We start from the raw sequence: 14,876 nt of genomic DNA, 5'->3' as shown, positions 1-14,876 counted from the left end.
GTAAACAGTGTTTCCGTGCGCTGCTCTGGTTCGCCAGAAGTGGCTTAGTCATGCTGGCCACATGACCACTGTACGCCGGCTCCCTCGGCCAGTAAAGCGAGATGAGTGCCTCAACCCCAGAGTCATCTGTGACTGGACCTAATGGTCAGGGGTCCCTTTACCTTTACCTAGGTTCTTTGTGGTCCCGCCCCCCGAAGTAAAGATATTACAAGGGACTTTCAAACCACTTGTTTTCTAGTCAGGTTAGTTTTGCTGCATATATTATTATTTGTACTGATATTATCTGTTAGAATAATAAATTAGTTTGTGTATCTCAAAACAAATAGCCCAATCATACCTTTACACAACAGCATTTTTTAAAAAAGCAGAAGAGGTTAGTAAAGGCTATTGTACTCACTTTTTTCTGCAATAATTTAGGGATCTAACTCTCTGCAAAACAGTACTGCACTCCTACTTTCATGTGGATGCTGTCTTCTGCTGGACCAAACTACTGGTATGTTTACTCTTTGGAGATAGGCAACCACAAACAGATGTGCAAATTCTTCTTCTTCTTTGGCGATCACTCATAGTCGAGTAAGGTGAGTCCATAAGTGACTGTGGAGGCCAATTCTGCATCCTTCCACAGTGGAGACATAGGTTTTCAGACGGGAGTTGATCATGGTGAGGGTTTGCCAAATGTGCCGTCCTCTTAGCTCATTTCTCCCTTCTTCCTGAGTTTGAGCGTCTTCAAAGTCCATGACACCTTTGGTAAAGGCTGTTCTCCAATCGGAGCTCTCGCAGGCCAGTATTTCCCAATTGTTGGTGTTTATACTACATTTTTAAAGACTTGCCTTGAGAGAGTCTTTAAACCTCTTTTGTTGACCACTAGCATTACGCTTTCCATTATTAAGTTTGGAATAGAGTAGTTGCTTTGGCAGATGATAATCAGGCATCTGAACAACATGACCAGCCCAACGAAGTTGATGTTGAAGAATCATTGCTTTGACACTGGTGATCTTTCCTTCTTCCAGTACACTGGCATTTGTTCACCTGTCTTCCCAAGTGATATGTAAAACTTTTCGGAGGCACCGTTGCTTGAATCTTTCGAGGAGTTGGAGATGGTGTTTATAAGCGGTCCATGTTTCACAAGCATACAGTAAGGTTGGTAGTACAATAGCTTTGTAAATAAGCATTTTGGTTTGCCTGCAAATGTCCCAGTCCTCAAACTGTACTTCAATTGGGAGAAAGCTGCACTCGCAGAGCTCAGGCAATGCTGGATTTCGGCATAAATGTCGGCCCTTGTGGAAAGATAACTGCCCAGGTAGGAGAAGTGATCAACACTTTCCAATGTTACACCATTGAGTTGGATTTGTGGCACTGCAGAGGGGTTGTTTTGTGCTTGTTGGTGTAGCACTTTGGTTTTTTGGATGTTGAGTGATAGGCCAAGCTTTTTGTAAGCTTCTGCGAAGTTATTTAGGATGGTTTGGAGGTCATCCTCTCTGAGTGTGCACACACTACGTTGTCATCAGCATACTGAAGCTCTGTGACAGAATTTATGGTAACCTTACTCTTTGCTTTCAGCCTGCTCAGATTAAAGAGCTTTCCATCTGTTCAGTACATGATTTCTACTCCGGTGGGGAGTTTCCCTTCGACAAAGTGTAGGATCATGGCAATGAAAATAATGAATAGAGTTGGGGCGATAACACAACCCTGTTTTAACACCTGATCCCACTGTGAATGGTTCACCTTGAGAGCCATTGTTATCTGTGATTGTTGCTGTCATATTATCATGGAGGAGCTGAAGGATGCTCACAAATTTATCTGGGCAGCCTATTTTTAGAGGGGCAGTCCACAGAGACAGTCCACATACTGACTGGACCGTACGTACGAATACTGCACATCTTGTTTATAGAAATCCCCGTAGCCTCCTTCTGAGGCTTGGCAAGTTAGCTAAAATGATGAGCCCATATAGAAGGAAGCCGGCAGAGGAAACAACCAAGCATCAGGCAGGGAAGGAGTCTTGCTGTCGGAAACTTCTTGTGCAAAACTGCCTCCATCGCAACTCCTCACCGATGCCGCAAGATGCCACCTGTGGCAGGTGTCCAATGATGAAAAACCGTGTTCTGCACAAGCACTTTCGAACATAGTTTGCGTGCGGATGGGACAGATCCAAGCAGCTTCATTTAGTGAAGCGAGGGTGCCGAAGATTGCATTTGAGGTGTTGCTCTTTGTCCAGGAGGGGAAGCCCAGGGAGCTCGGTGGAATTTAAAATCCCGAGTCCCCGTTTTTGGCCATTAGCCTTCAAACTGTTGACACTGGATGGGGCAAGCGAGGATTATTCCGCAACCTGTGTGCGAAGAAGGCTTTGTGGACCTATTGCACAGACTTGCGCTACGTTTTCCCCACCCAAAAGTATATTTTTTTGTCGTCTAAACTGCGTCAGCCAGCATTTCTGGTGCCCCAATCAAGCTGGTTCAGCGTTTTCTGGTGCCCAGAAACTTAAATCGATAACTCCGGTTATGCAACGCGTGGCGTGGCTCTGTCAGGGAGGCCCCATCCCTCCTGCTTGTTTCGCCACGTGAAGGGAGGCCTGGCTGAACCCGGAAGCCAAGAAAATCCCCATCTCTCTCTCTTTTTTTAGTTTTAAGAAGAGGGAAAGCCGCCACGACGGGCGGAGAAAGCGTGTGTGTGGTGGGGCGGACAGAGGCTGTATGGTGTTAGACGCGCCTGTCAGTTGCCCACAGCAAAGATGGCGCCCTCCGCCTCCGCCAGCACCCGGCATGGCGGACCCCGCGCCTCCCCCCGACCCGCGAATGCCACTACGGCGCGACCCCTTTGCCGGGGCCGGCGGTTTCGAGGCCGCCCGAACGGCGGCCGCCTTGAAGCGCGCTGTGGCTCCCAGCGGCCGCCGGCCCGCGCTTTTCCCCTTCTGCTTATGCCCACCGCGTGTCAGCCAATGGCGGCGGCGGGAGGCGGGGATTGGCAGGTGGCGGGGCCTCCTCCTCCTCCTCCTCAGCTTGAGGCGGCTCAGTCCGTCAGTCGAGCCGCTGTGGGGAGAGGGAGAGAGGCGGAGCGGTTGGGCGTCGCGTGTCGAGGAGACGGAGGACGGCGCTCGCTTGGAAGTCCCTGCTGCCCCCCGCCGCCTGTCAGGTTCGAGCCCCGGAGGATCCCCCCGAGCGACAGCACCGCCATGCCCACTCTGAGGTACCTCCGTTGCCAGAGAGGCTTCCCCCGGGACAAGGGAGCCGCCGCCGCCGCCCTTTCACCTGAACCGGCTCTGAGGCGCTTTGCATTGGGTTGGGGGTTGCGTGTACGCGCGTGTACGTGTGTATGCAGGAGCGCGGGGCGGGGGGGTTGGAATAACCGCGATCTTCTTTTGGCGGGGTGGTGGCTTGGCATCCTCTCCGCCGCCCTCCTGGTTCCTCTCGCTCCCTTTCCCCACCTTGAAATGCCTTCATATCCGTGTCGCGGTTATTCTTCCTATGGTGGCAATGTATTAATTGTGTATGCAGCCCTTCTTCCAAAGACTGCAGGGCGGTTCACAGCAAAAAATGCCTTTTTAAAAAAATGTAATTGAGAAGGAGGAGCAGCTGCGAAAAGCTTCAGGATGCCCACGTGCAGAGTTTAGAAGAAAAAGAATCTTTATTTGCAGCAGCCACTAGCCATAGCAATAATAATAATAATAATAATAATAATAATGTTATTATTTATATCCCACCCATTTGGCTGGGTTTCCCCAGCCACTCTGGGCTGCTCCCAACAGAATATTAAAAACGCGATAAACATCAAACATTTAAAAGCTTCCCTAAACAGGGAATAATAAATAAAATGAAATGTATTGAAGATAGAGGTAAAAACTAAACTATAGAAAATACATTTTGGGGGTTTACATCAACGATTAAATAATAGATCTTATTCTAATTGCTAAAAACCTTGCAGTTTTTGCTGTCACCTGATCATCTTGATCTGCTAAAAGCAATGGCTGAGCGACCCGGGATGGACAATGATAGAGGGGTAATAACCTCACTTCTCAAATCATTTTAAAGAGTGCAAGCCAGAAGCACTTTTCTTCTGAAAAGAATTCAACTTAATTAACCGGCGTTGACTTCCAAATGCCTATGCATCAGATTACCGACTTAATGGAATTGCCATCGCTTCTTCCCAAAGGCAGGCTCTTGCCGTTCTGGGGTGGAGTGGAGTCGGTTAATTTATTTGGCTTCCCAATTAAGAAAAGAGTGAAGAGTCAACTCTTCAACGCTTGCTACTCTTGTCCTGAATTTCTAGATCTCTCGGTCCAGATGTTTTCAAAGATTGGCTTCTTTGGGCAAAGGAGTATGTGCAAGCTTGCGAGTTACAACCGGTTCTCTGCAGCTCAGAAGAACGTCTTGCATCAGCAGTAGTGTGAGCAAAGCATTCTGGCATGCTTCTGTCTTCCTGCTTTGTCAGTATCTTGTGCCCAAAATATAGGTGTTTGTTGCTGATATAAAAGTGCGTGCTTGGAGGATGTATTGTAGAGAACATTGCAGAAAATTCCGGGAAGCACATTCAATTCATGTTGGGTCCAATGATACTAGCCATCTTTGTGCAAACTGAAATTGCCGCCTGGAAGGCATTCTGAAGCTGTGTGTTGCAGGGAAAAACCAGTAATGGTACACAAGCTGTATTTCGGACCATTTACAAATCTTCTCTTCAAGGAAACTAGAAAACATTGTTTTTCTTGTGGACTTCAGTGATTTGCTGAAAACTGTTTGGATACAAGTGCATTAAAATCTGAATTTGGCTGCTGAATAAAATACTACTCTGAGGGCCTCCTCAAGGAAGAATAAAGTTGTGATGAAAGCTCAATTGACCAAAGGCCCATCAAGTCCGGTGTTTCCCAAACTTGCTTTTGGACTATAATTTCCATCATCCCTGACCACTGGTCTTGCTAGCTAGGGATGGTGGGAGTTGTAGTCCAAAAACAGCTGGTGACCCAAGTTTGGGAAACATTGACTTCTAGTCTGACTTTCTGCTAGTCAATTTCAACATCTCCCAGTTTCTAGGGGACAGAGATATTGCTTCTGAACGCAGGCTCCGTTTAGCTACTATGGTTAATACCCATTGAGAGACTTATTCTCCACAAATTTGGCTAATTCTGTTTTAAACCCAATGAAGTTTTTGACCATCACCCTGACATGTGGCTGCATCTGAAGAGTTAACATTTGTCTCCTGTATGATAATGGCCAATGGCAGCTTCCTTCCCTTTCCTTCCAGGCACTTAAATTTGGCAAAGTATATCAGCTTTTAAAATTTGAGTTTTAGTATGTACATAATCCAGGGCTGCAGTGTGTATCCACTAAAAAGTTTCATACTGAAGCAGCTCTTGGATATTCCAGTAGTTGGATTCAAGGGATGTCAGTTCTGTGAATGGTAGGTGTGCTTCCATTCATGGAAGTGATCAAGATCTAGTGGTGATTCCATGCTGGAGGAACGCAGGAGGTGATACTCACCAATTTCCTTGCAACCATGCACATCACCTCATGCTGCTCCAGAGCATATTTTCAGGGAGCATAGAGAGGAGAAAGAATTGGCAAAAATAGCTTCCTCCTCCTCCCTCCATTACAGGCTTAATGCTATTAGGAGCAAATGGTTCCAGCCCCGAGTGGTTCACTTTGTAAATGGATCAAGCTTTCTTGTGTAGATCGCTTCCCTGTGGTTTCTCGAAAAGAAGAGAATCTTCCTGAGTAATTTCCATTGTGCAAATAGTCACCAAATTAGCTGGTGTCTTCATAGCTTGTCAGGCACCATGGGATGAATTGGAACATGTACACTAGTATAAAGTTGCAACTCCAGGATTTCCTTATCTGTTAAGGATATCTCTGTGATACTTTTCTTTGCACCAGCACTATCTGGTGTATCAGATATCTCTTTGCCTCTAGTTGAGCAGCACAGACCAGTGTCCCTCTGAAAATATGATTCAGTTCAACGACCAGATTACACTGAGCCAACATGCTTTGAGATGTCTCTAGGAATAGAACAGCTTTCGTTCTGATTGATTTAATGTCTGTAGTCCTTGCTTTTAAAGAAGCTGGCAGCTGAAGTGCTGAGTGTGTGTATTTGACTCTTTTTGCAAGACTATGCCCCACAAGTGATGTGCAACATTATCATTTCTTGGGGGGAACAGTTATGCAACTCACACAGTGACTTGAGGAAAATTGCTTCCTCGTCTCTGTTCCTGACTTGTAGGATGAAGAGTTGCAGGAAGAAAGCAGATTAACTCCATCCACTATAAAACACTTGCTTTAAGATTGCAGTCTTAGATGTACCTGCCCAAGAACAGACCCCATTTAATTCATTTGGGACTTTCTTAATAGGACCAGGGTGCTAACCTCAATACTGACACATGCTTACCTAAAACTCCCATTTCATTCCCTCAGCTTTTTTACGTGGAAGTATGTGACCGATGGACGCACACAGCAGAAACCTCTTCTGGGCAATCTCTAAAGATTTCATGAGAAGCTGGGGAGAATAATAATAATAATAATAATAATAATAATAATAATAATAATTTATTATTTATACCCCACCCATCTGGCTGGGTTTCCCCAGCCACTCTGGGCGGCTTCCAGCTGAATATTAAAAACAATACAGCATCAGACATTAAAAACTTCCCTAAAGAGGGCTGCCTTCAGTTGTCTTTTAAAAGTAAAATAGTTGTTTATTGCCTTGACATCTGCTGGGAGGGCGTTCCACAGGGCAGGCGCCACTACCGAGAAGGCCCTCTGCCTGGTTCCCTGTATCCTCACTTCTCGCAATGAGGGAACCGCCAGAAGGCCCTCAGCGCTGGATCTCAGTGTCCAGGGCTGAACGATGGGGGTGGAGACGCTCCTTCATATAATAACTTATTAGCCAAGAAAAGTTTAGTAATATAATCTTGCAGGCACAGCAAAGAAATGACTTCAGATATTGTCTATGTTTTTGCAACTTCAGATGTTCATAAGCAAAAATCCCAAGGTTGATCTGCTTCTCCTGATCGCTTATTGATCCAGAAGCCTCACAGCAGCTAACAGCTAGTCTTCAGCACTTTATTCACAACATTTCCATTGCGGTTAGTTGAGTGACTTGCCCAACATTACCCTGTAAGGTTCATGGTTGAGCATTGATTTGAACCCATGTCTCCCCGATCCTAGCCCAGAACTCTGTTTAATCTCTGCTTCTGTTTGTAAGACACAGTGTGGGCTCACTTGTTACAAAAAGAGAGATGAGAGCGTATATAACATTGATTGCTGACTTGGATTCTGGCACACAAATCATGAGCCCAGGACTAGAGTATATGTGTCAAAGACATTCAGGTAAATAGAGAAAAAGCTTCTACTATGATGTTTGCAACAGAGTTCTGAGTTTGTGGGCCGTATTCAACTAATTTTTCCCATTAACACAAAGATTCCCACTTGCACAACAGGAGAACATTCTGTTGCACAAGCAGAAATCCTTGCACTGATAGAACATTTACATAGTTCTACTTTGTTACTCCATGGGGCGAACCCCTTGAAATTGTTTAAAATGTGCATAATCTATCATTAATTTTATTTTCTATTTCTAACTACCTTATGCTGGTAGCAGAGTTGTCCTTAAGTGACGTGGCAGCCAATAAACGCTGGCAAATCATTAATACTGGCTTTGCTATGTTAACACTGTTTTACAAACTGTGAACTAGCTTACATTACTAAATAATCCTAAATTTACAGCATGGAAACAGCTTTTTCTGAAGTAGGTGGGGCTCTATTAAGGGCCTGAATTCAGGATCATTTGTTGTGATGTGTTTCTTAAACAACTGCTCTCAACTTATTGGCTGCTACCTTAAAACTGTCTTTTGAATATGAGCTCAGGACTTGGCTACGATTTAGTTGCTCTCAGTCCTCTGACCATAAAACTAGAAAGATTATAGGAATACCCTGTGATTACTTGATCTTTTTGATTGTGTAAATTACTATTAAATCAGAAACATACTCCCCCCCCCTTTTTTTGGCTAAATTTGGTCGTCCCTCCCCAGGTTCATATGATAAGCAGACAGAATCGTTTCAGTGGGAAGTGTCCTCTCATTAAAATAAGACCTTCATCTTGAACTGAGGGCACAAGGCTGGCTTCTCCATGCTACACTGTGAAGCAAACTGCTTCAGACAGCACAGTGGTGTGGGTAGATGCAGGCAGGTTCTGGCGTCTTGGGTAGTGCAGGAAGACTTTTTAAAGCAGGACTGCAACATGAGACTCTCAGCCTAATTTCATCCAGTTGCCACGGAGGAGGAAAAGGGTGTGACAGAAAGAGAGAGACGAGTGCCCTGCCCACTTTGGGATTTGCATCTGCAACCCCCTGTTCCCCATGGTGGAATGCTGCCCTCAGATTAAATCAAGCTCCCCCACCCCACCCCCCATCATTTTAAAAGTGTAATGCTGTTTGGTTTCTTTGCTTAGGCCCATTATCTCTTCTTTCCCAACCCTCTCCAAAGCTATGTGGTGTTTGTGTTTCTATCTCAAATAATCGTTATCGGTTCACGGGTGGCAGCGGTGACTTTGTGATCTTAAAATTGTTTTACCAGTATGCTGCAATTGTTTGAACTGAATTAACTCTGACAACTTTATCTTTCAGTGAAAATGTGCTTTTTGGAATGGGAAATCCTCTTCTGGATATCTGTGCTGTTGTGGACAAGGACTTCCTTGACAAGTAAGTCTTAAACCTTTTCCATGTTTAATTCATTCGCAAAGTTAAATGTGGAGCTTGTGGGGACATCTCACAGTACATCTTTCTCTTCAAATTCTAGGCGAGTTTCTTAAACTCACCTTCCAATAACTGTGAGCTTGCAAAATTGCATTATGCCTTCAGTTCAGCGTGCCAAAAAGCATATCTTAAAGCAGGATGGGAAAATAGCCAGCTTAGCTTTCCACTAAAAGAAATTGCCTAAGTCCTGAGTGAATGGGTACAATGATCAAAATTCACAATTGAGAAAGGCAGGGTTGGGTAGGTTGGATCTAATAAGGTTGGATTGGGCCATGACCAAAAGAAGAAACAGCATGAAATTCCCCTCCATAATAATTGTGGGGGGAAAGATACTTTGAGGATAAAACACTACACTCCAAAACTCCATGGAAGTAGAATAGCAATAATGATGGGTAGATAACTGGATATGGTAAAGACTACCAACTCTGTGAGCAGCTTATCTAGAAAGTTACGCTTTTGAATGCACCCTTAGAGCCTAAATAGCATTAGAACTGGACATGAATCCTTTTCTTTTTTTTTTTAAAGGAAAGAGATTCTCTTTCAAATCAGTCTGATGGACTCTAGCAACAGAAATGAAAAACCAGTCCCAATAAAATATTCGAATACTTTGGGGAAATGCTGCAGATCTCCCCAGCCAAGGTGCGAAAGTCTTGAAGTCCATGCTGTCAGTGCCATGCATGTTACTTCTCCAATAAACCAGTCTTGTGCAATGGGCCTTCACTTGACTCAAAAAAAATGCTTGTTCAGCGTTGGAAGCCTCTATACTGAGTCAGACCATAGGTCCATCTAACCCATTATTGGTGGTGCTGACTGGCAATGGTTCCAGGGTTTCAAATAGGAGTCTTTCCCAGCCTGCCTGGAGATTCCAGGGACTGAACCTGTTACCTTCTGCTTGCAAAGCATGTATCATACCACTCAGCTACAAGCACAGAGACAGCAAATCCCGTGTTCCTTGTTTATTTGATACGGGTAGAACTTAATTTTCAGGAGCAACTGCTCTTTATTTCAGATCCCCCCCCCCCCAACCAATTGATAGCCTTTCTGGCTATCATTCTGATTCATTTTCTGTTCCACAATAAACTTTTGTGGGGCTAGTGGGTGCTTGAGAATAAGAGAACAGATGTGGCCTCAGGGTAAAGCTAATCGTATCCATTATTTTTGCAACTCTGAAACATCAATCCATTGATTGTTGGGTGCAGTTTTGTTTCTATTTGCATGCTGAATGTAAGGCAGCTGGCCTTTATTTCCATCTGTAGGACTGAAAGGCAGAGTTGCAGTTTGGTACTTCTAATGGTTTGGTGCAATGTTGGAGTCAGGTGGAGTACATGGAGGTTATACATTCTGAGTATTGCAACAACCGTATCAGGTTAGGCTGAGTGAGTGTGACTAGTTCAAGATCACCCTGTGAGAATAATTTTTTATTTGTGATTTTCAGTTATATACATTTCAATAGTTTTACAGTCATTTTAACATTTCAAAACACGACTTCCTTCCTCCTCTTTCTGCAGTTCCTTAAATTTATATTTATCATTTCCTGCATATTCTAAATTAACTTACTCTTTTATTCATCTACTTTAATTATTTACTGTTCATCTACTTTAATTATTTACTGTTATGAAACTGCAAGTTTTTACAATAATCCTGCCAATGTCTTAATCTGTTTATAGTTTGTAAATACTCAGTAAACCACTTCCATTCCTTTCTAAAAAGTTTGTTGTCTTGATTTCTTACTCTTCTGGTAAGTTTTGCCATTTCTGCATAATCCATGAATTTTTGTATCCAATCTTCTTTCGTCGGGACTTCTTCCTTCCATTTTGGGGCATGTGAATTTATTCACATACATGAATAAATTTCTATACTGTTTAGGTAGTTCTACCCCTATAATATCATTTGTTCCCTCCAAAATGTTTGAATAAAATTGTGTTAGAGTACAAGGAGGCCATTAATTATGTACTTCACTTATTATGTTCCAGGCATTCTAATATACTTTTGTAGATCATATTTTGTTGAAGCACTCGTTCATTCAGAGTCTGACTGCAGTGGAGTTTCCCATTTATTGACTATAGTGGAGGTTTTTTCCTTGCATGGAAAAACAGTTCTGACTCAGTCTTTTTGGGTTTTGTTTTCCTGTCTTGCATATGTGTGTGTTGGGAGAGTTCCATGCTGCGTCAGTCAGTGGGATTATTATTACAGTGACCTCGCAGACAAGTCTGCAAAAGCAACTACCCAACCCTACTCTGTCTGTATTTACATTTTGAAGCCCACAAGGCAAAAGAACCAACTCTCATGAATCTTTTCTGTTTGGGGTTGCTTGAAGGTGATCATTATCTTACCTTATGTTCTAGGGACTACATACTAGTCTGTGTCAGAAGGGGCAGCTTACTTTCACCCTAAGAATGAAAGTTACTCAAGATAAGTGGGCTTTGGATTGCAGTCTTAATGTTTGCTGCTGCTGTGTTGGCTGTATTTGATTGCCAGTGCTTAATCATCATCAGTGTCGGAGGCAGAGACAAATATTTCTACCTAGCCTGTGTGCCCCAAATACATACAGAATGGAGCAGGGCCTGGTTATGCTCCATTGATGACAGATACAAGTATTCAACCGTTTGAGATTTCTAGGTACAGTACTGTGATTTTCATAAAAGTGTGGTAGGAATAGTAACAAGCTCCTCTGCAGACTGTTTCAGCTCACCTTTATAATTTGTCTGTGATCTTGGGTCCACACACGTCATCTGGTGGAGTAATCAGATCTTGGTTGGTTTCTCTGGTGGGTGCACTGTTGACTGCCTTGGATTTATGTAATGTTGACCTGTCCCTGCCCCATCCAGATAATGGAAGCAGAATTCTCGAAGCATGATTAAGTTTGCACCCAATCCAGTTTTTGTAAATTGCATTTCTCTCCCGCCCGCCCCCAAAAGAAACAGAATTTGTGATTATTCCATTTTAGAAAACATGCAAACTCAAAACACATTTAAAACAAAAGTGTTGGCATTTATGAAATCAAAGAAACATTTCTAGTTTATATGTAACAAGCAACTCGTGTTTTCCTCTTGGGAATAGAACTCTAATAATGATTTTCAGTGAGAGTTTGGGGGGGATGACTAATGGAATAGAGAACTACAAATTGAAATGCTGCTGCTTATTGCTTAATGCGAGAGTGGCCTATTTTAGGTACCCTGATTAGAGTTAATACTTATAATGTAAGCATGACCCAGGCTTATGGCAGGGCTGATATGCTTGCGCAGACAGAACATTTGTAGTAGCGTGGGACAGAATCCCACCCATAGCGCTTTGAAACTTAGAGTGTGTTTGCTCTCGAAACAGCAGCTTTACTTCAGCAACAAAGTGTATAACAGTCAGGTGGCATCTCTCTTACTTTGTTGCACCTATTGAAGACCTTTATTTTGCAACAAGCCTTGTAAACTTTTAATCCCTATCTACCATGCAGTGTATATCTGTACTGGACTTGAAACTGTCTTTATTGTTGATGCTTTCATTGCTAAATTGCTACAGAGTTCTAAAAAGGGGAAGTGGTTCATAAACGAAATAAATTCAAATATCAACACGGTTTCTTCGCTGCCAGCAACATGAGATGTAAACTAGTGTGCCAGTTTGGGTGGAATGGAAATGACATCACGCTCCTGTTGAGCATAGTGGCGGCAGAGGATTGATCACCTGCTTTTCTTTGAATGGATACTTGCAGTGGTTCTACACTGATTTCCCCCACCCCAACCCGCTCCATCCGGTGAGCAGATGTGCCGATGTTATTTAGACTTGGAAATTGAAACTGAGCTTAGTTAACCATCATACAAGCAGGGTTATAATAATTCATTAAGCTCTTAAACTCGACAAACGCTATGCAAAGCATATTTGAAAAATACAAACAATCCTGCCTCAAGGCTAACAATAAAAAAAAGCAAAGGTCATGTGTAAATAGCTTCTTAATTTAAGGACGCATATGTTTGAAGTGGCTGCTTATTTCATTTTCTATCTTCAAATGAAGTTCTTGAATCAGACACGTTTGGGGTGAGGGAACCCTGACATATTCAGAAAAAACTGGAGTTGATGAGTGGGTGGGGGGAATGAAGTACATGACTAATAACTTGGTTTTCTTTTGATTTTGGAAAAGGAAAAGGAAAAACAGGTTGTAGGGGTGCTCCATTAGTCATAATTAAATTTCCGTGTATTAATGGCAAACTGAAGGAACCAGATGAGAGGAGTCCAAAGGTCTGGTTCCACTCTTGAAGTGCTGTGACTCACAAGAGTGGAGACGCAAGCCGAATGCAGAAGAGCTGCTCTTTTTTGCCATTTATGTATTGCAGTGCATTTAATATGTGATGGGTATTTTGTCCTTTTCAGGTACGATGGTGGATGATAGTAGATTATAGAATTAATTAATTAGGATAGACATTCTTGGGGTTGGAAATTTGACTTGTCAAAAAAAAGTCTGGTTAAAGAATGATCAAGGGTGGAATTCAGTGTTGCGCTACATTGAACATTCTGTCTGAGCAAGCTTATCAGCTTGCCAGATGGAACAACCCCCCTCCCCTCTCCCTGTACGGTGTGACACACACACACACCCCAAGCCAGTTTTAGGTGGTGTAGAAGGGCAAACCCCTTTCTGTAAGTAGAAGCCCTTGTGCAATTTTAGTTAGGTGTCTCCAGCCCCAAGAATTAGTGCTATGAAGACAAACAGAATCATATGAGCAGGTTTGATACTTAGGCTAATTATTAAAAGTCACATCTGGGAAACAATGGCATTCATTTAAAAAAATAAACCCCCTATCTCCAGAGGTCCCAGAAGGCAGCAGAGGTTTAGCACCAGAGTTTTCCTTCTCAGTTTGTCATGTCCATTAATTGCACCGGGTCTACTCTGAATAAAACCTAATTGAATACCACCCATAGCTTCCTTCCCCACCCTTGATTTATCTCCAGAGCAGCACTGTGATGATTGACCCAATGCCGTCTAATGAAATGTTATGGCTGGGTGAGAATTTGAACCTTGGTGTATCTGCTTCTAATCTGACATTCCGCTGGGCCTTTGATGCTGATGACTGCTTGTGTTCCAGTTTTTGCCATGGGAGAAGGTTTGTTAGTGTGCTAGGCTTACACCTGAATGATAGGGTTAGGGTGATCTGCCCTCACTCCTGTTCCACTTAACAAATAACACCATAATGAAAATTTTAAAAGTAAACTGTGATCTATACAATGACATTCTTGGAACAATGCTTGGCTGGTCAGTTGACTGGCTGCCAACCCTAGCTTTGCCAGTCTTCTATTATTCACTCTGCAATACTGTAAGTGCTTCTGTCCTGCTATAGAAAATGAGATGGGGAGCAAAATATGACCTTACATTCTCAACCGAGAATTATATGCTAAATTTGAGCTCCTCTAAAACCAGAGTCTTCAAAGTCTGAAGGTTCTCCTTGGAGATGCAGGGTATTAAAAAGAAGCTTGCATTCCCCTTATGAGTTTCTCCCTTTCACTTTAGTTTTTGTATGCCTCGCTTTGAAACCATAGGTAGGTAGACTGATTCAGCAACCGCATTATGAACAGGCCTCATGCTAGACACAGCTGAAGCACAGGCTCTGTAAGGAATCCGGTCTCATGGACTATTTCGCAACTTGCAGTGACCAACTCTTTTAAAATAAAGAAAATAACAGAGAAAGATTATTTTGACACAGGAATGCTTTCAGACTCAACACTTTCCATGGCTAACAACTTAACTTTCAATGTTCTTCCCCTCCTTCCCCACTTTCCCAGTTATTCTTATACATTTATAGAACCATAGAATTGTAGAGTTGGAAGGGACCCTGATGAACATCTTCGTCAGGCATCCCCAAACTCAGCCCTCCAGATGTTTTGGGACTACAACTCACATCATCCCTAGCTAACAGGACCAGTGGTCAGGGATGATGGGAACTGTAGTCCCAAAACATCTGGAGGGCTGAGTTTGGGGACGCCTGATCTAGGTCAACCCCCTACAATGCAGGAATATGTAGCTGTTCCATGCGGAATTTGAACCTGCAGTCTTGGTGTTATCAGCACTATGCACTAACCAACTATACAATGTGACCTTGCTGATGGTCCGTAACAGGGCACATTAGCGGAGTAGTAAGAAGGATAAGTGGTTCTTACATAA

The 14,876-nt window shown here is 43.2% G+C and overlaps 1 protein-coding gene across 3 annotated transcripts in view; it reads left to right on the top strand.

The window, feature by feature from the left end:
• The window catches only part of ADK (adenosine kinase), a 201,080-nt gene that overhangs the window by 7,640 nt on the left and 178,564 nt on the right, over positions 1-14,876 (top strand). For 2 of the 3 annotated variants that reach the window (XM_081006532.1, XM_081006533.1), the window contains exon 2: positions 8,606-8,680. In XM_081006532.1, the coding sequence (XP_080862658.1) occupies positions 8,606-8,680 (75 nt within the window). Of the gene's footprint in view, positions 1-2,713; positions 3,184-8,605; positions 8,681-14,876 lie in introns of those variants that run through there. The other variant, XM_081006531.1, reaches the window with a different exon arrangement.

Source organism: Podarcis pityusensis (genome assembly GCF_964106645.2).
Source record: "Podarcis pityusensis genome assembly, chromosome: 5".
Classification (NCBI taxonomy): Eukaryota; Metazoa; Chordata; class Lepidosauria; order Squamata; family Lacertidae; genus Podarcis; species Podarcis pityusensis.
This window is presented reverse-complemented; position numbering and strand designations above follow the sequence as displayed.